We start from the raw sequence: 25,345 nt of genomic DNA on the forward strand, positions 1-25,345 counted from the left end.
ATTAAACTTGAACTAATAATAATTAAGTTCTTCCTCTCCTTCTTCCCCTTCTCCTCCCTTGCTCACCTCCTCCCCTCTCCTCCTCCTCATTTCTATTGCAGATGGAACCCAGGACCTTGCACAGGCTAGACAAGCTATCTACCATTGAACTGTGCTCTTAGTCATGAATCATTCTCATGTTAGTACTCAGATCATCTGATAAAGAATAATAGAATCAATTCAAAGTATAAAACTTGAAAAATTTAAACTAACAATTCAAAAGTATGTTATATTTCTTCATCACACTTTTTCTTTTCTCCTCATAGTCTTATTTATGCTCACTATTATACAATGTCAAAGTTATCTGATAAAAATCATTATTCATATTGAATTAGCTATATGAATGATGTAAACTGAGGTATTTGAAGGGGGCATCAAATGTCTTCTTCCTCTTAGAAATCTACACAACTTTCCTCAAGAGATATAGAATACACATATAATGTATGTATCCAAAATACAATTTACAGTGAAATAAATTAAAGCAGATTACAGATAAATAACATAGTCTGTAAAACCAGAAGTACTTGTTTTTGCTTCTCCTCTAAATTCCATGTTGCTTGTTGTTCAGTGCCAGATTTCCACTGTACTCCTTGGCATTGTTCTACTCTAGTGCTCTGGGTGTGCCTTGAAAAGTTTGCTACATTTTCTTCCAACTTTTTTTGATTCCTTTCTATTTTTTCAAATGTATCATGTATACTTTTCAAAAAAAACAAGTTCTGCATAAAATATTGATAGTTTGATTTCAATTGTAAATGTTTTGAAGATGCATTGTCCATCTTTGTAGTAAGATCATCCATCTGCGTGAATAAAATAAGTATGAAATAACACAGTATGAAAATAAGATACTGAAAATATTTAATAAAAACTTAAAGAACAAACTTTACATAAATTCAATTGGAAAAAAAACATAATCTACCAGCATTATGATGAGTAGATTGTTTCTATAATGCAAGGTATTAGCTTTTCAGTTGGTCAAGGATTACAGATCTATAAATCTATTCTGGCTACATAATGAACGTTGGGGAAATCTATATAGAAGATTTTTCCCATACTGACACAAGTATGAGCATTATACAGATGAATTCACTATCAGGTTAAATGAATTTAATTTTACATTTAATCACTAAAGTATAGTTAGAATAAAAGTCTTAACAGATCAATCTATTAACAAAAAGTATTGGTATGATATCAAATAGTAATTTTTTAAAAAACAACTATTAGACAATAATATTTTCCATTCATTCTAAAATAGGTGTGAATATCAGATATTACTCTCACCTTGAGTGAATTTATATTTCAACAAGATAATCACCAGTTAAACACTGTTGGTGACAAAAAAGACAGAGAAAATGCATAAAAAATAAAAACTTATTTTTTTGTGAGCTCGGAATAAAAGAAATCAAATTAATAAAAACAGACAAGACAAAAAGCACAGCATGAGTAAGACAGAGAGATAATAAAATCTTCACAATTCATGAAGACCACCAGCAGGTAGGGTAATAAAAACATGTCCAAAAATTAACTTGTAAATATATGTTTCCAGGCATGTAGTACTGGTGTAGTCAAGAGGTAGAAGCATTTTAAGGTTCATCAATTGATGATTGGCTAAGTGACATATTCATAAAACAGAGTTCACTAGACAACAGAAAAAAAATAAAAGTGATGCTTGCTACAACACAGAGGATTCTAACAGTATTCTAAGTCAAAGAAACTGGTAAAAAAAGAAAAGACCTAGAGTTGTATAAAATCTACTTGTATGAAATATCTATTACAGAGTAATTTTAGAGTTGAAACTATAAGCCAACTTCCTCAACAAGATTCCCCAAACCAAGAATATCAAGAATCAATAAATGAGGGCTGGTAATTCAGTGGTAGAGTGCTTGCCTTTCATGTGTGAGGCACTGTATTTGATCCTCAGCACCACATAAAAATAAATAAAGATATTGTGATCTATATACAACTAAAAAAAGTTTTAAAAGGATCAATAAATCAGTTGGTATTGAACTAAAAAACTTTTTCACAGCAAAGGAAATAATCTAGAATATGAACAGAGAGCCCACGGAAGGTGAGAAAATCATTGCCATGTGCACCTCAGATAGAGCATTAATCTGCAGGATATACAAATAACTCAAATTATTTAACACCAAAACAACAAAACCCAAATAACTCAAATCAATAAATGGGCAAAGGAACTGAAAAGGCACTTCACAGAAGAACATATGAAAATGGCCAACAAATAAATGAAAAAAAAATCATCTCTAGCAATTTAGAGAAATAAGCCAATCTTCCACATCCAAAGGCTGATATTTAATCCCACTCCAGTCAGAATGGCAATTGGCAAGAATACAAGTAATGATAAATATTGATAGGACTGCAAATTGGTGCAATCATTTTGTAAAGCAGTATGGAGAGTCCTCAGAAGTCTTGGAATGTAACCACCATTTGACACATTTATCCCACTCCTTGATTTATAAACAAAATCCTTAAAATCATACTACAGTGACACAGCCACAACAATGTCTATAGTAGCTCAAATCACAATAGCTAAGCTATGAAACCAACCTAGGTGCCCTTCAATAGATGAATAAATTAGAAAAATATTACTCAGCTGTGAAAAAGAATGAAATTATGGTATTTGCCAGTAAATGGAGGGAATTGGAGATTATCATGCTAAGTGAAATAAGCCAATCTCCCAAATCCAAAAGCTGAAAGTCTCTCATAATAGATGCTAACACATAGTAAGAAATGGGGGAGAAAAGAATAGAAGTTCATTGGATTAGATAAAAGGGATGGGAATGAGAATGAGAATGGAAAAGACAGTAGAAAAAATTGACACAACATTTCTATGTTCACACATGAATACATGACCAGTATAACTTAACACATAACACATAAAAATGTGAAGTTATACTCCATGTATGTATATGTCAAAATACAGTCTACTGTCATGTACAACTATATATATATATATATATATATATATATATATATATATATATATATATATAAATTACTTTTGTCTACATTTATAAATTATTAAAAAAATATATTGGTGGGGCTATGGCTTAAGTGGTAGTGTGCTTGCCTGGCATGCACAGGGCACTGGGTTTGATACTCAGCACCACATAAAAATTAAGTAAAAATGTTGTGTCCACCGAAAACTAAAAAATAAATATTAAAAAATTATCTCTCTTAAAAACACACATACACACACACACACACACACACACACACACACACACACACACACACATAGTGGTTTTCTAGGACTTTGAAAGATGGAGGGATTAGAAAGCTGACAGCTAAGAGATTGCAGGTTTTTTTCAAGACCACGAAATGATCTAAAATTGACTGTAAATGGTTATATAACTCTGTTACTATTCTAAGAGACACTGAATTTTACATGTTAAATGGGTGAATTGGATGGCATGTGCATCATATATATCATAAAAATGCCTTTTAAGAGGTCTACTGAAAAAATTAGATGACATTTTTTATTGTCTAGATTGGATATCAGTCCACACGTTATACAAATATTTACATGCTTTCATAATGTATCTAAAGTGAAAAAAATAAATAGCCAAAGTTTTCCAATAATTAAACAATAAATTAAAACACACATGTATTTTGAGAAAAGCATAAAAACCTTTTTTTTACAGACTTTTTTGAGATTCATTTAGTAATTACCTGCTGATTCTGTATAGATGCACAAAAATGAAGGTAAAAAAACCAAAATTGCCTGAAACATTCTATTAAATACTAACCTCTGATTTAATTTTCCTTGTCTCACCATGGAAGTAGAGATAACATTAAAAGCTGCTGGGTTATAGAAAAAAACTTTCCTCAGGGTAGATATTTTAATAAAAGATGTATGATGTTGTAAGAGAAAAATTCCATAATAAAATTTAAGTGTAAGAAATAAGTGCAGAATAAAGATCCCAAAATATAATAAAATCAATTATAATAAAAATATAAAGAAGTCTCTTCATTGAAATTAGCATCCCAGAACAATTTTTATTACTTAAGCTGGTGTAGATTTACAATTGTCATGTTCACTTTTATACATAGTTAACTTGTCATTTGTCCTAGTGTCTTCATTAAATCCTGTCTTTATCTTTTAAATTCATGTGAAAATGTGATAAATCTTCTAGTGAAGCCTCTTATACAGATTGTAATATCAGGGTACCAGCCAGTTGTTTTTCAAGATGTCTTATAATTACTTGATATTTCTGTTAATAATTTTGTTATTCAGCTCACTTTAAAAATATACTAATAATATTTTATTATGATATTTTTACTCTGAAAAAAAATTACTACTTACATCACTTTATCCTCTTTTTTGCATGCATGTACACTCCTTTTTATTTCTGAATTCCCTTAAGGAAACAGAAGGTTCTGTATTTTTGCCTAATCACTATCACATTCCTTAGATGATGGGGTCAGCTCTGTATCTCTACATACTGCTCTTGATAGAGTTGCAATGTTTAACAACCAACTAAATTCTCAATCAGAAATGATTACACAAGTCTAATTGGTGGTGGTGAATTGTAAAGATGTTATTATCCTTCTCATATTAGATGATCAAATTAATACCCCAAATCCTCGCATCTTTAAAGCTTTGCTAAAATAATTCCAATATACTTTCATGAACTTTTGCTAAAGTAATTCCAGTATACTTTCATGAACTTTTGCTAAAGTAATTCCAGTATACTTTCTTGAAGAATAAAGAAGACCCTAGGTAACCTGGCCTCCACCTCACTGCCTGTCCACATCTCCTGGAAATCTCACTGGTCCTCACACCAATCCTGCTGTATATAAATCCTGCCACCCTCTTTAGAATGGACATGGAGGTTCAGTGCCAAATTAATAAACTTTAGTTTACAATTTTCTTTGTACTGAAAGACACTATATAACTTTCAGAATAACAATTGGGCCATAAAATGAAGAAAAATATTAGCAAGTTATCATGGATACATACAACAAATTACAGATTAAATCAACTGTGGTTTTACTGCAATTCTTCACATTAGTCCCAATTTATGATAATGACAAATTGATGCTTTTAAAGAGGTGGACAAGTCATGAATGAAAATATAAAATATCAGGTCAGTTATTTTCAGATTTAAGATAAATTGAAATGACTAAAAATAAATTTATCAACTAGAAATATATAAAAATATAGTAAAGAAAATATATTACAAAATACAGCCTCTACATTTCAGTTCAACTGGGAAATCTGAAATGTGCTGTCAAAGTAACTAACTTAATTGAAGCTAGGTATGAGTATTTCAATTTATCTGTTTCATTGTGATCTTAAAGAATGGCAACAAGAAGATATTAAAATTGTTATTCAGTGATGGGATGTATCTCATTGGTAGAGTATGTGTTTAGCATGTGCGAAGGTTTGGGTTGAATTAACAGCACCAAAATTAGATATTGTTTCAGCATTATTTAGACCATATTACTAATATCAGCATATACTTCTACTAAAAATCTGTAACTCAACCTCTTAAATCTTTATAAAAAACAAAATTTCTTAAATTGAGGGATCTGTCAGATCCAAGTTTTTAAAATGTCCTCCTTTTAAAATATTAAAATTCATTTTATCTGTCATTTATGTTTAGTTGGCACATGACTACCTACAGTTATTTTAAAATATGTACACAGAGTGTAAGAATTAGAGAGGGAAATTAGAAGACTTAGCACTTCAAACAGAGATTGGTGGTGCTGGGAATGAGGCCTAACTTATATTTGCTGGAAACCAGGTTGTACTTCTGGGTTGATACAGAAAACACATTTATAATATCTAAATTTTTATTTTCATCAAGATTCAACATTTATCCATAAGCAGATATCACTTTGAGTATTTCTTCAAAAACTCTTTATACATTTATCATTCTTGATACTTACTTCTTCTGCTTTCTCCTTTCCATATTGATCCAATTGTTCTTTTAAATGATTATTTTCATTGATTAATTCCAAGTATTTGTTTTCCAGCACTAGATGATGTTTGTCATTCCGAGCTTGAAGTTTTTTTATAACATTATAAAATTGAGTTTGGATATTAATAACCCCATCTTTTTTAATGTCACCTTTGTTCTGATAGTCATGCAATTGGTCTTCATGCAATGTAGTGTCACTTTGTAGTTTAGAAATCTTCTCTCTGGAAGCTTCCTGCTTTCTGAGGTGTTCATCCCTTTTTCTTTGTTCATATTGAGACCTGTGTTCCATCCCCATAAGTTGGAACTGTCTTTGTTTTAGGTGTCTGTTTACCTGTTCAGTAGCCAAAGTCATTACTCTGAGAGTACCTCTTGTCTCACACAGCTCGTTTTCTAGGTCACTTATTTTTATTTCAGACTTTAGATCCTGTTGGGAAGGAATCTCACTACTAACTTTTAGGTTAGATACATCAATATTCTTTTTTTCCTGTGAACCAAAGTCTTTATCTCTTGCTCTCTGGAAAGCAAGTTCTAGATGTCTTTTTGGTGTTGGACTTTCACCATGATAGTGTGGAGCAGCACCGGGTCTGGCAGGGTGTGATTTGGATTCTGTTTCTGGTCTCTCTGTGCTTTGTTTTTCACTCTCTAGTGTGAAATTTTGCACCACATTCTCAGCTTTCCAAATATCCAACTGTTCTTTGTATTGGAATATTTCTGGAAGTGTTTCCTCATTCAATTTGTGTGCCCATGGAAGTCTGTCATTCTTTTCTATTAAAATTTCAGTATTCACAAAGCACTTATTTTCCTGATTCTGATATTTTATTGTGTCCATTTCCAGTTTCCTCATAGAGATTTCATCCTTTCCCTTGTAATATTTATGCGATAGCTTGTTCACTGTCCCATCACTAGTAGAAACCTAAATAAGACCAAGGATACATTTAGCTACCACTCAATAAAGTGACATTTCATAATTCTCACTGAAATTAAAGAATAACCTGTACATTTATATGGTGAAAGGGTTTCAATAAATAGATACCCCACTGAAGAAAAATTAGATGTAAACTTCTGAGCTTATAGAAATACAAATTCCAAAGAGTTCAAAAGTTAATTAAAAAAATAGATCTAAGAGAGTAAAAGAAAAATGGAATTTAAAGAATGTCAGAATTGCCAGGTGTAGAGGCACATGCCTATAATCCCAATGTCTCAGGAGACTGAGGCAGGAGGATTGCAAGTTCAAAGCCAGCCTTCAGCAATTCAGTGAGACACTGACTCATTCATTCATAAATAAATAAATAAATAAATAAATAAATAAATAAATAAATAAATGGCTGAGGATGCATCTCAGTGGTTGAGCACTCTGGTTCAATTCATGATTATTAAAAAAAGTAATTAAGGATTGAAAAAATCTGCATTACAGCAGAATGAAAGACTAGAGTAAGTGATTAATTAGTTTTCCAATGTAAAGAGATCATTTTTCAGAACAGAACCAGAGAAAAACCCACATATATACAGTTATCTAATACTAGATAAACACACTATAAAACATACATTGTAGAAAGGATAGGTTCTTCGACAAATGGTGCTGGGAAAACTGAAAATTTATATGTAGTAGGAGGAATATAACACCTATTTCTCACCCCACACACAACTCAACCCAAAGTGGATCAAGGACCTAGACATTAGACAAGAGATCCTAGGCCTATTACAGGAAAAGACAGGCACAAGGCTCCATCATGTCAGTGTAGGAACTAAATTCCTCAAAAAGACTCTTAAAGCACAAGAAGTAAAATCAAGAATCAATAAATGTGATGGTATCTTTACAGCAAAGAAAACCATAAAGAATGTGAACAGAAAGCCTACAGAATGGGAAAAGAATCTTTGTCACTGACACCTCGGATAGAGCATTAATCTCCAGAATATATAAACAATTCAAAAAATTAACACACACACAAAAAGAAACCCCACAAAAAACAAATAACACAATCAATAAATGGACAAAAGAACTGAGCAGGTGCTTCAAAGAAGAAGATGTGCAAATATTTAACAAACATATGAAAAAAAAATGTTCAACATCTCTAGCAATCAGAGAAATGAAAATTAAAACTACACTGAGATTCCATCTCACTCCAGTCAGAAATGATAAATATAAAGAATGCAAGTCACAATAAGTGATAATGAGAATGTGGGGGAAAGATTCACTCATACATTGCACCAAGCAATCACTCAGGGAAGCAGTATAGATATTCCTCAGAAAACCTGGAATGGAATAACATTTTGACCCAATTATTCTGCTCCTCACTGTATTCTCAAACAATACTATAGTAACACAGTCACATAAATACTTATAGAAGCTATTTACAAAAGCTAAGCTGTGGAACCAACCTAGGTTCCTCTTTCAACAGATGAATGGATAAAGAAAATGTGTCATATATACACAATGGAATCAGCTATGAAGAATGAAATTATGGCATTTGCTGGTAAATGGATGGAACTGGAGAATAGCATGCCCAAGTGAAAATAAGCCAGTCCCTCAAATCCAAAGTCTGAATATTCTCCTTAATATGTGGATGCTAACACATATAAATGTGGGGGAGAAAAGAATAGAAGTTTGTTGGATTAGACAAAAAAGCTGAGAGGGGATGAGAAAGATAGTAGAATGAATCTGACATCACATTTCTATGTTCACATATGAATACATGACCAGCAAAACTTCACATCATTTTTGACCTCAGGAATGGAATCCTAAATAGAAGAAGTTATATGTTATGTATGTATAATATGTCAAAACACCTCTACTGTAATATATACCTATAAAAATAATAATTCACTATTTCTCATGTTGATCCACTTTTAGAATTATATTATCTACACTTTAAGCAGTTAAAAATTCCAAATATTTTATTATATAACTATCTGTTGTAATGGCTTCAGTGGCAAATAAAAGAACATTTAACTTTAAGAAGAATAAGTTTGCAATCTGACACCTCATGTATTCAACCAGCTAGTAGTAAAAGCCTTAGCTCTACATCTACTGAGACATACAAAAATTCCCCAAGGTCTTTTCCTGAAAGTATTCCTAACATATTCTGTTTTCTAACATTTTGCATCCAGGAATGAGAATTGCATCTATTGATAAATGACAGATGTAGGAACAGCACTAAACACATGTATGTATATCAATGAACAATGTATCACTATTCTGAAAAGGAGCACAAAGCTAAAAACATAGGCAAGTTGCAGGATTTTCTCCAAGTCTTTTGCCTCTGCTTCTAGTGCTCATCCACAAAGCCAGTTATTTCTGTCTTGTGAATGGATAAACACCAAAGAAGAATTGTGTTTCAAAATACAAATGCCAAAAAGGCAAAATGTATAAGGCTCTACTCAGAAAACCCTGAGATTGCTACTCAGTAGCATTTGTTTCATCTCAGTGAAATATGAAACATGAGTAAATATAAAATAGGGAAAATAAATGGACCTTATTTATTGGGAACAAATACCAGTAATTTATTTCTAAGAACATATTATGGTATGCCATTGTTTCCAAAGGTGTTTTGTACTGAAATAGAAGATTACTTGGAGCAAAGTGTTTGTTTCTCTCCTCAAATGTGAGAAAATAATATACAAAACTAGAGTATTCACTGGCCCCACTTTTCCTCCTTACTTAACAGTGGGAGTAATAATATACATCAACACAACAAGGGAGTGAAGTCATTTCCCCAAAATAGAAGATCTACTATTAGAAGCAAGGGTTTTGAAATCATAAAAAATCATCTATTCCTGTGGAAAATATTAAAAGTCTTTTCTCTTTATAAGGTTACTCTGAAAGTCATCATGGGACTCCTGCAGAGAAATAGAGTTGAATTAAGAACATTATTTAATTCAATGGGACAAAAAAATGGCACTTCACCTCCAATATATGTACATTTTGGTTATAAATATATGGATTTAAAACCTTCTATATGTTCCCATGATGAATACTGGCAAATAAAAGAACATTTAATTTTAAGAAGGATGTTTAACTATGTTACACACACACACACACACACACACACACACACACACAAACACAAACACACACACTCACTCATTTGAAAACAGGAAAATAATTCAGAAAACATTTCCTTTTGCATATGTCTATTTCTTTTTGCTTGCAAAGATGTTTTACTGAAATTTCATATTGTAAATTCTAGCATTTGGGTCTCACAGAAATTGTAGGTTTCTTTTTGTCTTGCTAAAATCTACAAATGTGTTTCAGCAAGATTTTGTCTGCATATCAGCAGGTGATAGAAAGTCTAAAAGGTTAATTTAAGAGTGGTACCTTCAAGATTAAAAAAGAAATCTAAAAGGTAGATTTATTCTTTATGAGTAAATGTCTTATATTTCAACTGCACAAATGACAGATAAATTTGGCTGAGTAAAAACATTTCTAAAATACAGGCAGAGATGTAATTGTGAGACACATTTTTAAAGGAGATATGCATTTGGAATGGTCATTGTAAAATTATCTATTACTAGTAAGCATTTGCAAACAAACACATTTCCCTCAAGATCTTAATGAGTAAATAAATTATAGTAATTTTACAATATAATTCCTTGACATTTCTAGTAAATAAACTAGAATTATACATGTCAGCCTAATAGAAGACAACACTATAAACTACAGAGTGTGGTGTGTCGTTTCCAAGATATTAAACCTACCCAAATGATATGTAACTTTAGTGATTTGTAAAAAAAGTAATGGTATCATCTTTATAAAATCTGTGAGATTTTAATGTACTACATTCAAAATACTGGCTATATTGGGGAAATCAAATAAGAATCAGGTTACAAGTAGAAGATATCAATATATCTGATATGTTTATGACTTTCAAAATATCCTATAGCAAATGTCACAAAACACTAAGCTGAGTTTAATGTGGGTGCTGGGATACCAGTTTTTTAAAGTATTTTAAAATTAAAAAAAAATTATAAAAAAATGTTTTAACTAGTTCATAGTTATTTAGTCTGTATCTTAACATAAAAAGCCCTAAATTGGTATTCATTTCAGTGATCAAACTCAACTTCTTCATTCAGGAAACAACTGCTAAACATCTTCGGGATGCTAAGATTTGCAGTAACTAGTTTTGCCATAGATGTCATCATTTAATTTTAAAGTCAGATAACATTGTGTTTTAAATCAAAATAGTAGTTCACACAGCACATACCAATGCTTTTGGATACAACACATTTCATATAAATGGAGGTCCTGAAAGTCTTTATTTCCTGTGGTAGATGTCTGAAGTGTATGGAAGTACACACACACACACACATGATGACTGCATGTTGGTGAAATTGCCAAACAGCACATTCCTCAGACCACATTGCCATGGTTAAGTAAAACATGGCCACATACAGTAAATTAAAGGGATTTTATAATAATGCTGATGAAATAAAGTAAAAATTTGAAACTTTACTGAAGGTTCATTTACCTGATTAAAATGATTTCTTGTACTCTCCAATTCTGTATCTATTTTACAAGCAGAGATTTCAGGTTGGTTTCTCACTTTATCCTCTTTGTTATATTCTTTTTCTTTTTCTTTTAATGGGTAATTACTTTTTTCATGCAACATATCATCATTTTTTCTCTTCGCCTCTTCTTCTTTTAAGGTACATCTGAAGTTAAATATGATTACCTTTAAATTGATTTTTGCCAGAAAACAAAAATGTCTTTTATATTCTGGTTCTTTGTATGCTGATTTAGTATCCTAATAAAAATTCTATGTTCTCTGTAGCTTTTCTAGGTTCATATTTTTAATTTCTCCTTTAATATTATCTAAAACATTCATAATTGAAAAGCAATAATAAAATATTTTTTGTTATTTGGTAAGTTTCTATTACTAGTAAATCCTTTAGATACTACACAAAAGGAATTTTGAAATGACTTCGTAAAGTGACAAGTTAAAAGTGATTTATTGGCACTATCATAGATCCTTCCAAGTTAAAATGATAATTTCAAGTCAAATAAGTTTTAAAGTCTTGTCGTTTGTTTATATACAAACTTATGAATTCAGTAGTAATAAGATTTTGTCTTCATAAAATGTGTCAGCTATATCTACAATTGGCTTACAGTGTAACAACATATTCAAAAATTCTTCTTTTAACATGTATCTTTTGTTATATATACTATACTATAACCCAAAACTGCCATAAGAAATCTAATACCTGTTATTACACTTTTTATGTTTCCTTTATGGTAACACTTTCAACTTGTTGATCATTATGTATTTTACAAACAACTTAAAACCCCCTTTTGAACAAAAAAAGAAGCTAATATTTAATCCAATAATGAAGAGTAATGCCCTTCACGGATGGATGGAGATATATATATATATATATATATATATATATATATATATAATATGCATATGTATATATATGTATATATATATATATATATAATATGCATATATATATGTATATCTATATATAACACACACAAAATGGAATATTAGCCATGAAAACTAACTTTATTTTAACATATAGTCTACTGTCATGTATAACTAAAAAATATATATGTTTTTTCAATATAGAAATCTGAACAAATTTGATTTATGAATAAAAATGAATTTAAATAAATAACTTATGATCAGTTTTAATTTTATATTTTAATGAATGTTAATGCTAAAAATGTAGCCGAGGGTCTAGCTCAGCACGAGCACATTACATTAGTCACACAAAACCCTGGGTTTGATCCTAAGCATCAGAAGAAAAACTATAAATCTATAAAAACATGTTTCAGGGCAGTGAAAAATGCCTCATTGGTGGAATACAAACTTTCTTGAGAACAATTTAGAAATCCTGATCAAATATCTTTTTAAAGTTCCCCCACTAAAACTAAATAACTCTACATTGAATTTTTTTCAAAAGTAAACAAAAATATAGAAAATTATTTTTCTTTCATTTTCTTTTGTTCTCACCCCCATCTTTGCTACTCAGGATTGAAACCATAGGAACTAAACCACTTAGCTACATCCCAAGGCCTTTTTCTTTTTTTTTTTTTATTTGGAGACAGGGTCTCACTAATTTGCTAAAACCTTGCTAAGTTGGTGAGGGTTGATTTGAACTTTTGATCCTCCCGTCTCTGGCTCCCAAGCTGCTGAAATTATAGACACATACCATGGCATCTGAGTAGAAAATAATTTTTTTCTAAATAATATTTCTTCAACTGTTAATTGTAATGAAAAAAGTTAAAATATAAACAAATAGCAATCCCAAACTCTGTTTGTTAAATAAATAGATTTAACAAAAATAAGCAGTTGGGTTTCCATAGAGACATTAAAATTGTGGTGGGAATAAATATGCATTTAGTCTTTAGAAGTAATCACATTTAATAATGAATGTTATATCATTTGTAAGAATTTTATATTTTATTCAAGTTTTATCTACTGCAAAATGCTAACAGATAAGTCAACAGTTAAAAAAAATCTTCTTCTTATTTCTACTAGAATAAAAGAAAACATGCCACCCTTTCTTTAATGTAGGATGTAATACCTCAAATTGTGAAGTTGTTGTTTCAATTCTGTATTTTCTTGCTTAAACTCTGATACCCTCTTTTTTAGCGCATGAATCTCATTGTCCAGTTGTGCATTTTTTTTTACATGTAGCGAACACTGTGTGCAGTGACTTTTTTTAAGTTTTATTATTCTTTGAAGTGATAGAACTGCTTTCTGGGTTTTTGATGGGCTAACAGAATCTGTCAGAAATAAAAGAAGACAGAAATAAAATATATGAGAAAATATATGAGTAATTTACATATATTAGTGCTATATATTTCACATGCATTATTCATACACAAAACCAATGAGTGTCTAAACATGTGATACATTATGCTTCACTCTGCAGATAAAGCAGATGAGATAAGACCCCTTTTGTTCTTTATCTTAAAGTTTAAGGGAGAAGAGAGACACATAAAAGATTATTATAATTTTAGACAGATGATATAAGAGTTTGTGATCTAATAAAGGAATCTGATCTACAGAAAAGATTCCTTGAGGAAAATGGGAATACACTGAGAAATGAATAGAAAGCAGGTAGAATATGAAGAACAGTATTCTTTCCAACATAAAAAATGTTCTGAGAATGTTATGCAACCTGGGTCTATCCAAAATGAAGTAATAGATACAGATTCAGTTTCTACCTGAAAAAGCCAAAATCAAAACACACAAACTTCACTCATACCTTCAGTCACGTCCATAATTGAAACTCCCATTTTCTTACCACATTTTGAATTGGCTGGTCTTTTTATTCTGGTACGTGAATGAAATTTCTCTGCCTGCACAGCTTCTTTTTCCTTCATTTATTTCCTGTACTCACTCTCTCTGCCTTTCTCAATGTTTATTCCCACTTCTCCTCTCTACTTCACAATTTCCAACTCCCCTGTGATCTATATATGTCTTGTATAGAAACTAAAAGGGACAATCCCACTGTAACCTGCTGCTGGACTTTTGGTCTTAAGAGAGACAACTCATTATTTTTCTCACTTTTTAATTATTACCTATTTACTAGGTTCATTTCTCCAATTATTAGAATATATCAGCACTCATGTTAGAAATCAATATTCTATTCAAGAACTGTGAAGAGTGTGTAGTTCTTACCATGGACATGTCCGTCTGCTTTCTCTTTTGCTCTACAATGTTTCTCTCCAGATGACTGAGAAACACACATCTGTGGATGACCTTCAGAGAATATCTGCAAAATAAAGGACCCTGATGAGCTGCATGAAGACTTCATGATCACTCTTTTAGACATCATCCAAATTTTGGTCTTGAAAGCAGCTAACTAAAATGTAGACAAGAACAGACTGAAAAGTCATACTTTCCACAGGGCAACTTAGCATTCTGCTCCAGATGAAGCTGAACTCTTATCTTCCAATGGCTCCTGATTTGGTAAAAGCAAGATGGATGGTTTGTTTTATGAACGTAGCAGCACAATTTTTTGGGGCACATAAATTGATAATTGTTATGTCTTGTTGGTGAGTGGTTTCCTTTAACAGTATATAGTGTCTTTCTTTATCCCTTTTGATTAATTTTGGCTTGAAGTCTATTTTATTTGACATGAGTATAGCCACCCCTGCTTGCTTCTGAGGCCCATGTGCATGGTATGAATTTTCCCAGCCTTTCACCTTCAGCCTGTGTGTGTCTTTTTCTATCAGATGAGTCTGCTGAAGGCAGCATATTGTTGGATTTGCTTTTTTAATTCAGGTTGCTAGCCTATGTCATTTAATTGGTGAGTTTAAGCCATTAACATTGAGGGTTACTATTGATATATGGCTTGTACTTCCAGTCATGTTTGTTTGTTTGTTTGTTTATTTATTTATTAAGATTTGGTTTATTTTTCCTCTTTGTTTAGTTTTTCATTCCCCCCTTTTAGTGAGGTACTGCCCATTGTTGTGTTTTGTTGTTGTTTTTTATTTCCTCTTCATGTAGCATTTTGCCCAAAATGCTTTGCAGTGCTGGTTTTCTGGCTGTGAATTCTTTCAACTTTTGTTTATCATGGAAGATTTTTATTTCATTGCCAAACCTGAAGCTTAGTTTTACTGGATATAAAACTCTTGGTTTGCACCCATTATCTTTCAGCTTTTGAAAAATGTTGTTCCAGAATCTTCTCACTTTCAGTGTCTGTGTTGAGAAATCCGCCATTTATCTAATTGGCTTACCTCTAAATGTAATTTGCCTCCTTTCATTTGTAGCTTTTTATATTCTCTCCTTGTTCTGTATGTTGGATATCTTCATAACAATGTGTCTTGGAGTTGGTCTATTATGATTCTGTATGTTTGGTGTCCTGTAGGCTTCTAGTATTTGAGAAATTATTTTGAAACCTTTTACTCCAATAAAATAGAAGATAGTGAGGGCATTGATAAATTTCTTAAGTTATATGATCTGCCCAGATGGAGTCAGGAGGATACACACAACTTAAACAGACCAATATCAATTGAGGAAATAGAAGAAGCCATCAAAAGACTACTAACCAAGAAAAACCCAGGACAAGAAGGGTATTCAGCAGAGTTTTACAAAACCTTTAAAGAAGAAATTATACCAATACTTCTCAAGCTATTTCATGAAATAGAAAAAGAGGGAGTACTTTCAAATTCATTCTATGAGGCCAACATCACCCTGATTCCTAAACCAGATAAGGACACTTCAAAGAAAGAAAACTACAGACCAATATCTCTAATGAACCTAGATGCAAAAATCCTCAATAAAATTCTGGCAAATTGGATACAAAAATATATCAAAAAGATTGTGCACCATGATCAAGTAGGATTTAATCCCTGGGATGCAAGGCTGGTTCAATATATGGAAATCAATAAATGTAATCCACCACATCAATAGACTTAAAGATAAAAACCATATGATCATCTTGATAGATGCAGAAAAAGCTTTTGACAAAATACAACATTATTTTATGTTTAAAATATTAGAAAAACTAGGGATAATAGGAACTTACCTCAACATTGTAAAAGCTATTTATGCTAAGCCTCAGGCTACCATCATTCTGAATGGAGAAAAATTGAAGGCATTCCCTCTAAAATCTGGAACAAGACAGGGATGCCCTCTCTCGCCACTCCTATTCAACATAGTTCTCAAAACCCTGGCCATTGCAATAAGGCAGATGATGGAAATTAAAGGCATTAAAATAAAAAAGAATAATTGAAATTAGCACTATTTGCAGTTGACATGATCGTATACCTAATGGACCCCAAAGGTTCTACCAAAAAACTTCTAGAACTAGTAAATGAATTCAGCAGAGTGGTGGGATATAAAATCAACACTTATAAGTCTAAGGCATTCTTATATATCAGTGAAAAATCCTCTGAAAGGGAAATCAGGACAACCACCCCATTCACAATATCCTCAAAATAAATAAAATATTTAGGAATCAACCTAATAAAAATGGTGAAAGTCCTTTACAACAAAAACTACAGAACACTAAAGAGGGAAATAAAAGAATATCTTAGAAGATGGAAAGATATACCTTGTTCATGGATAGGCAGAATTAATATCATTAAAATGGCCATACTACCAAAAGTATTCTATAGGTTTAATGCAATGCCAATCAAAATCCCAATGACATTCCTCACAGAAATAGAAAAAGCAATCATGAAATTCATCTGGAGAAATAAGAGACCCAGAATAGCTAAAGAAATCCTAAGCAGGAAGAGTTAAACAGGTGGTATAGCCATACCAGATTTCAAATTATACTATAGAGCAATAGTAACAAAAACAGCATGGTACTGGTACCAAAACAGGGGGATAAACCAATGGTACAGAATAGAGGACACAGAGACCAGTACACAAAATTACCACTACCTTATATTAGACAAAGTTGCAAAAAGCATGCAATGAAGAAAGAATAACATCTTCAACAAATGGTGCTGGGAAAATTGGAAATCCATATGCAACAAAATGATATTGAATCCCTTTCTTTCACCATGCACAAAAATTAACTCAGAGTGGATAAAACAATTAGAAATCAAACCAGAGACTCTGCATCTAATAGAAGCAAAAGTTGGCCCTAATCTTCATCTCGTGGGTACGGGCTCCAAATTCCTTAATAGGACACTGAAAGCACAAGAGTTAAAATAAAAAATCAACAAATGGGACATATTCAAACTAAAAAGCTTTTTCTCAGCAAGAGAAATAATAAGTGAGATAAATATGGAGCCTACATCCTGGGAACAAATTTTTACCCCTCACACTTCAGATAGAGCGCTAATCTCCAGAGTATACAAAGAACTCAAAAAGTTAAACAACAACAACAACAACAACAACAAAAACAAATAAGCCAACCAACAAATGGGCCAAAGATCTAAACAGACACTTCACAGAGGAAGACATATAATCAATCAACAAGTACACAAAAAAATGCTCACCATCTCTAGCTATCAGAGAAATACAAATTAAAACCACTCTAAGATACCATCTCACTCCAGTAAGAAAGGCAGCCATTATGAAGTCAAACAATAACAAGTGCTGGTGAGGATGTGAAGAAAAGAATACACTCGTACATTGCTAGTGGGACTGCAACTGGTGCAGCCAATTTGGAGAGCAGTATGGAGATTCCATTTGACTCAGCTATTCCCCTTCTCAGACTATACCAAAAAGACCTAAAAAGAGCATACTGCAGGGACACAACTACATCAATGTTCATAGCAGCACAATTCACAACAGCTAGACTGTGGAACCAACCCAGATGCCCCTCAAAAGATGAATGGATAAAGAAATTGTGGCATTTATACCCAATTGAATATTACTCAGGAGTAAAAAAATAACAAAATCATGGCATTTGCAGGAAATGGATGGCACTAGAGCACATTATGCTAAGCGAAGTTAGCCAATCTCTACAAAACACATGCCGAATGTCTTCGCTGATATAAGGGATGTGACTCAAAACAAAGTAGGGAGGAAGAGCATGAGGAGAAGATTACCATGAAATAAGGAAAAGAGGAGGGAGGAAAAAGGAGGGAGAAGGGGAAATGCACAGAAGACAGAAGGAGACCCTCTAGGTTCACAAAATACATATACTATGGTGTGAGGGGAAGGGAAAGGAAAAAAAAGAGAGATATATAAGTATCACAGTAGTATGGGTAGACAATAGAGATGAGAAGGGAGGGGAGGGGAAGGGGGAGATGGAGGGAAGCAGAGTACAACTGACCCTAGGATTGCTGTATGTATACACATGGATGTATAACGAATGTGATCCTGCAATCTGTACACGTGGAAAAATAACAATTCATACCCTATTTGAATCAAATGTATGATATGTCAAGATCATTGTATTGCCTTGAACAACTAATAAAAAAATAAAAAATAAAGCAGGATGGATGTAACAGAAATGGAATTCCTTGATAATACAATAACAGAAATGTATGTACTCTAAGTGTGTAACCAACCATATCTCACAACCCCACAAGAAATGAGAATGCATTAAATACTTAAGCACTCTTGAGAAATATAATATTGTGTTGCATTACACATTTTAAACAATGAACTTACAGATTTTTTTAGTGTTAAAATATGAGACTTCATGTGATAAAGAGTTGGAATTATGTGATGTTGAGCAGATAAATTGATGTTGGACTTTCCTCATTTTGGTCATCATAGTCTCTGAAGAGCATTTTTAGTAAATGTTTCACTGAGAGTAAATCCAGTTCAATAAAATGACAAAGTAGGATGAAGAAACGTGTTTTTTTTTAATCTTACTGTTATAAAGCAGCACACAGAATCTGGGTAGAGTAAATAATATGTTCCTCTAAGAGTGAACTAAAAAGTACACCAGTGAAGAAAGATGACAGCACAAAAATATACAGTACTTCCTGACTATTTTTCAGAGCTCGAGTTATATTGGCTGGTGTGTGCTTTCTGGATGAAAAAGAGCAGCTGTGGGAAAATCACTGGAGAGAGCCTCAGACCACATAAAACCCAGAATTTTGGCTTTTAGAATAGTAAATGAATTGATAGGGTGTTGTGAACCATCCATGGGTTGTGTGTGTGAGCTATGCAAGCATTTGGGTATATGAGGAAAACTGGTCTGAATTTGCTGCCCTATTGGGCTCTGCAATGTATATGCGCCTTTTCATTCACTCTGTCTGTGATCCCCACACTGCACCTGAGATGGGTGTGAATTTCCAAAATGTCAGCCAAACTGCTGACCAAGACATCACCAAGAAAGACTTCACCCTCCAAAACCTGACCCCTTTCTTTATTTGGGTGGATATTCTATGAATGTCTTCTCCCCAATAGGTGGGTTTCAGGTATTATGTCTCTCTTTGCCTGCCTCTGTTGCCTTTCTTTGACTCCCTTGTGGGAGCTGAGGCTGAGAAGCCATACTGACCCCAATAAAAAGATATTTTCTGTGTCTGTGTGGTTATTTAGTTCCAGCCCAATTCACCTGGAGTGACCCTGATTCCATCACATGTCTGCACAATAGGAGAAATATCCTGCTGCATTGTTAGGGAAAAATTGAACGGGGTAGAAAAAGGGAAGCTCCTCTCTAGTGAGATGAGGAGAACAATTCTACCAACCCCATTTATTAATAGAGAAAAAAGTAAACACTCACATATATTGTTTGTAACCCTGAAAATAAGAACTTCCACTTTGAAAAGCAGTGTGGAGTTTCCTCAGGAAAACTAGGAATATAATTACCTCAACACCAAGCCATAATACACCTTGGCATATATCATGAGAAACTAAAAATCAATTTATGAGCAAGACACATCAACACCACTGTTTGTAGCTATGTAATTTGTACAACAAGTTATACAATCAGCCCAGATAAATGAATGGACTGCAAATTCCTGCTAGCAGTGTCTGGGTACTGGACAGAAGCCACCTTTACTCAGGGTCATTTTTCTAGTCATTTCTCATAGAAGATCAAAAACCCCAGCATTTAAAAAAATCTTTTTCAATATTTTACAGTGCTCTGGAGGCATACCACAACACTATTCTTGACAGGTCTGAGAGAGAAAATGAAGGACAGAGACACAAGAGCTCTGGGCAGCTACAGCAGGCCTTGTGGTCTATGGAAGGATGAGAAAAACCCAAGGTACTTTCATTCTCATGTTGTGTTTGCAGTTCTGTGACATCATGCCAGGGAAGTGTCTGGTAGAAAACTTATACCATGCATCACCATATATGTGAGCAGATATCCCAGGTGAAGTCAACCCACCATGATCAGTGGCTTTGGAGTATTTGCTTCCATTTCTGCTACAGAAGTGATTCTAAGATCTTCCCTTAGAAGAGAAAGATGATTTAAATGGGCCCTTCTGGTCGACCCCCTTTTGGAAGTGTCTGTGTGAAAAATCAGAACGCATGGCCTGACTTGTACTTTGAAGGTGCAGCTTCAAGTTCTCCTCACAGGATGGCAGCCATTTGACTTGATACTGTGGGTTTGTGACAGAGACTGAAGGGAATGTGGTAAAAACTCTCATCATCAAGAGGTGTGTTGTGTCAACTGGACAATCTATACTGTAGAGGCCAACAGGGGCACTGCACATTGCAAATAGGTGCGTTGAGAATAGTGGTTGTGAGGGAGAAAAGCTGTGTAGTAGTTCAAAATACTTAAAGATCCAGGAGAGCTAGGGGCAAGGTCTGGTGAGAAGATAGTTTCTTGCATTTTTTTCCAGAAAAAAAGCACAGATTCTGCCAACAGACTTCATATACCATGCTCAAAGAGAGTGCCAGAAAACCTCTCAGACATTTGGAATCTTGTACACCCCTGAGATCACTGACTGCAGGAGTCCCCAATTGGGGTATGCATCAGAGACCAGTCTACAGATTCCATGGTGAAAGCATTATCAGAAAGATGTACCCCCCCATCCCTGAGTAAAAAGAAAAGTACTGAGGGTGAGTTTTCATCTGCACTGAAAACCTTCCCTGAGCATCCCATGCAAGGAGCTGGGCATAACTGAGAGAAGCTCAGCTTGTGTTCTCCACTATCATGTCACTACCAGATTAGGTGTGTTTCAGCTGTAGAAACCAGAAAAGTTGGACTACATCTGCCTTCAAGCAATCACACCATGGTTTTGGTTTTTATAATTGGAGATTCTAGACAGAAATTCCTCAATTTCAATTTCATTAACAATAAGAAATTTTGTTTTTATTGCTGCTCTAGGCTTTTGTGTGAGTTGTTGTGTATGGAGGATTCCTCATTATGTCTTTCCTCATGTTCCTTCTCATTTCTAAAATTTTTGTCTCCTTTCTTATATGTTTCCCCTATATCACCTCTTCTTGCCACTTCAAACCCAATTCTTTCTCAGTTTTATTACTTTTTCTCCTTATTTCCTCCTACAGCTATGTTTAATCACATCAATTTCGTTCTCCTTTCTTATTGAATTACACCCAAAAAATTTTATGACCACTACTGACTGTTTTTTTCAGCCAGGTGTATACTGTTATTTCTCACCACACCTCGCCAGTTTGTGAACTTATAGAGATCACTTACAAGCATTTTCTTTAATAGGTAATATATGTTTTGCTTTAAATTGACATTCTTACTGGAGGTTATTATCTACTCTTAGAAAGATCCTGGTGGGTGAAACTAGCACCTTGGTAATTTAAAGTTGGGTACTTCACGCTGAGATATCACCCCTGCCCAGCGTGCATTCCAAAGAGAAATGTTTGCACTAAAGAACACACACATATCCTCGGAAGAGAAATCTATCCCAATGCATGCAAAACCTTGGCCTTTCTAACACAGACAACATGAGAAAAAAATGCAAAAACACATCAAATTCCTTAATTCTCCAATAACAGCATTCAAAGACTTTTTGCTACCACTCATTAAGGAGGTTAAATAAAAATGTTTAATAATTTTGAATGTCTTATGGTATGGAAAGAAAACAACAACAACAAAAACAAACAAAAAAGAGATCTCATTCTGGGAAGTTTCAATTTCCTTAATAGGCCATTGTGTACCTTCTTTGAGGCTACTATTTTCATTGACAGAGACACTGATGTCTAGGCTGTACAAAAATCTTTCACTTTGGCATGAAAGCATGTTCATATGTAACTAAAACTGAGCCATTGGGAAGGACCATCTTTTACCATAAATGCACTCAATGTCCATTGACACTCTATATGCTCATTAATTAAAATAGATATTCACAAAACCACTTAATTTTAACTTCTCCATCATTTATGGGAGTTAAAAAAATGTAAGCACAAACAATATCCAGAAAAATTTCTGCCTCAATAACAAGGATAATGTTATATATATATATATATATATATATATATATATATATATATATATATTATCATGAATTCTAATGCTATTTTCAGATTCATAACCAGTTAAATTCTTTTAGACTTGAATACTAAATCATCATCTTTATATTTCAAAACACTGTTATAAAAGATAACTCAATTTGCCCTTATTACTTTCTTAAAACAAGTAATACATGAGGAAATCCAGAATTTAAAAGTAAATGTATACATACCTTTGGCTGCTTATTTTTGGTGCCATTGAGACCTTCCTCCTCTTCTTCAGATGATGAGAAACAAAGAGGTTCAGCTGAAAAATGTATGTAAATTTACTTAAACTACTTAGAACATTTAGAGAGAATGTTAGTCTTTCAAAAATAAAAAGTAATATTAGGTGATTATTACCTTTTTAAATTGTTTATTAGTGGGGTATACTAGTGTGTGATCAGTGATTTAACCCCAAAATATTGCAACATTGGAAAGTGCTCTGCCAGAGTTGTATCCAAAAGCATATGTATATATATTGAGACTGGGTCTCTCTAAAGTGTTTTTTCTGGCCTGAGACTTGCCATGCTCCTGTCTCAGTCTCCCAAGTACCTGTGTTTAGAAGTGACCCACTGTACCCAGCAGATACTGACTATTTCAGAGAATGTTTTTAGTGATAAAAACTTCAACAGTCTACCTGGGGAGAACTAGGTTTAAGACAAAAATATCTCAAAAGTATATCCACTCAAGATGAATAAAAAGTTGTCAGAAGTAAATTTGAAAAACACTATAGAAATGTGGGGATTCACACAATTTGCCATTCTCTTCCTCATAATAGTAACTATTTAAAAACAACTATTCAACTAGTCATTTTCACAATGACTGATACGTTCTATACTGTTATCAATGAATATCTTGTATATGCAATGTTTTTCTTCATTATTCTGAAAAAAATGTGTTCATCTATAAGACTCAGTCTATTTAGTCCTGCATGATTATCATCTCCTTGTCATAAAGTGTTGCCCCCCCCCATTGGGGTTCCTTAGCATTTCAGCCACTGTTCAACTGAATATCTACAAGCTGACTTGTAAATTACTCCTTCCCCTGTCTACCCCTTTGGCTCCTGGACTTAAGGAGATCACTTTTACATCCCCTTAGCATCAACAGTTTATTTGAACCCACAATTATTATGTTCCCTGTGAGAATAGAGTAAAAAGGTGCCAGGGATAGTGGCATTTCTGGAGCTAGGACTCAGCAGAGACTAAAGGAGTAAGGTTACCAGCCAGAGGCAGAAAGTGGGGAGAGCTTAAAAGGCTGTAGCTAGACATAGAGTCAAGCATTAAATGAGTCAGTATTTGAAAATATAGGAACTGGTGAGGAGCAATGCCAGAGCATAGTGAAGGCAAGGGAAGGGATAAAGTGTTAGGCTGAACTCATGAAAGATTTCTGGGTAATTTTAAAAGCTGGCCTTTCACCGTATACAGAGGTTCATGGCACACTTTCATTGTAGCTAGATAGCTCCAAATGCTGGGGGCAGGATGAGTGTGGAGAGGATATGCATGAGCAAAAATAAATAAGAAGGCAGCAGAAATTCCAAATAGAGGAAGGGTGACAAAACCACCCACACATTCATGCTTTTGGATGCAACTCTGACAGAGTACTTGCCAACGTTGCAAAGTTATTGGGTTAAATCATTGAGTACACACAAGAGTGACAAAACAACCCACACATTCCTGCTGAATCAACATGGAGCTGTGTTCCATGGGTTAGCTTTGATAAAGAATATTATAGCTTTTGGGTTTCTGTGTTTGCTGTGTTTTGTTGTTGTTGATGTTGAGTACAGCAACATGACTGAAATATACTGAAGGAAAATATCCACTATTAGTTTAATTAAACATTTAGTTAAGTTTTCAAATGTGTGATTATATTTCCACTTACCATAAATATAATAGGGAATGTACACCTATCAAGTAAAAGTGATTGAGGGAATAGAGATATTTAATCAGAGGAGCAAAAGAGAAACTTTGGGGCATAAATATATAAAATGAAGAAAATAATTTATATGCAGGTGTGTTTAATATAGCCTATCACAATCATTTAATCAATATTATTACAGGTATGCATCCTGTTCCTCTATTTGTCCTACAATATAATAAGTCCAAAGTTGTGATAACAGTCAAGTGCAAAGTATAATTCACTTCCATTGAAAAAAGTTCTCTAAACTGATCAGCTTAGATATGTACTTATTAAAATTATCTATTTTTCCATACCCATGCAGGACAGTGGTGTATCTTCTTTTACTATATCCTCTGGTCTGACCCACTGAAATTTTCTAGATCCACTCATTTGAGAAGACATAGAGACTGTATTTCATAAATAATGTTTAATAAGCATAAAATATTAAAATATGGTAATCCAAAGGAGAAAAGTGAACTGAAATGCCAAAGAATTATCAGATATAAATAACCTTTTATATTTCAAATTCATTGGCATATATACCAAGAATAACAGCATTGATATACAATAAATTAACCTACAAAGTCTGGTTTGGTATATCCTCTTAGACTTTCAAGGATTTTCATGAAATATCTGTCCTATCAGAATTTTAGCCATCTAGAGATGTGGCAGAGTAATTGAGTG

General features: G+C 33.3%; 1 protein-coding gene across 1 annotated transcript in view; it reads right to left on the reverse strand.

The window, feature by feature from the left end:
• Positions 1-77: 77 nt before the first annotated feature.
• The window catches only part of LOC144375088 (ankyrin repeat domain-containing protein 26-like), a 62,505-nt gene continuing 37,237 nt past the window's right edge, over positions 78-25,345 (reverse strand). The window contains exons 8-13 of the mRNA XM_078038639.1: positions 22,957-23,030; positions 14,612-14,705; positions 13,509-13,710; positions 11,447-11,630; positions 5,950-6,894; positions 78-836 (exon numbers count right to left, since the gene is read on the reverse strand). Coding sequence (XP_077894765.1) covers positions 516-836; positions 5,950-6,894; positions 11,447-11,630; positions 13,509-13,710; positions 14,612-14,705; positions 22,957-23,030 — 1,820 coding nt within the window. The 3' untranslated portion in view covers positions 78-515. The remainder of the gene's footprint in view (positions 837-5,949; positions 6,895-11,446; positions 11,631-13,508; positions 13,711-14,611; positions 14,706-22,956; positions 23,031-25,345) is intronic.

The sequence above is a fragment of the Ictidomys tridecemlineatus genome, chromosome 2 (genome assembly GCF_052094955.1).
Source record: "Ictidomys tridecemlineatus isolate mIctTri1 chromosome 2, mIctTri1.hap1, whole genome shotgun sequence".
Taxonomy (NCBI): domain Eukaryota; kingdom Metazoa; phylum Chordata; class Mammalia; order Rodentia; family Sciuridae; genus Ictidomys; species Ictidomys tridecemlineatus.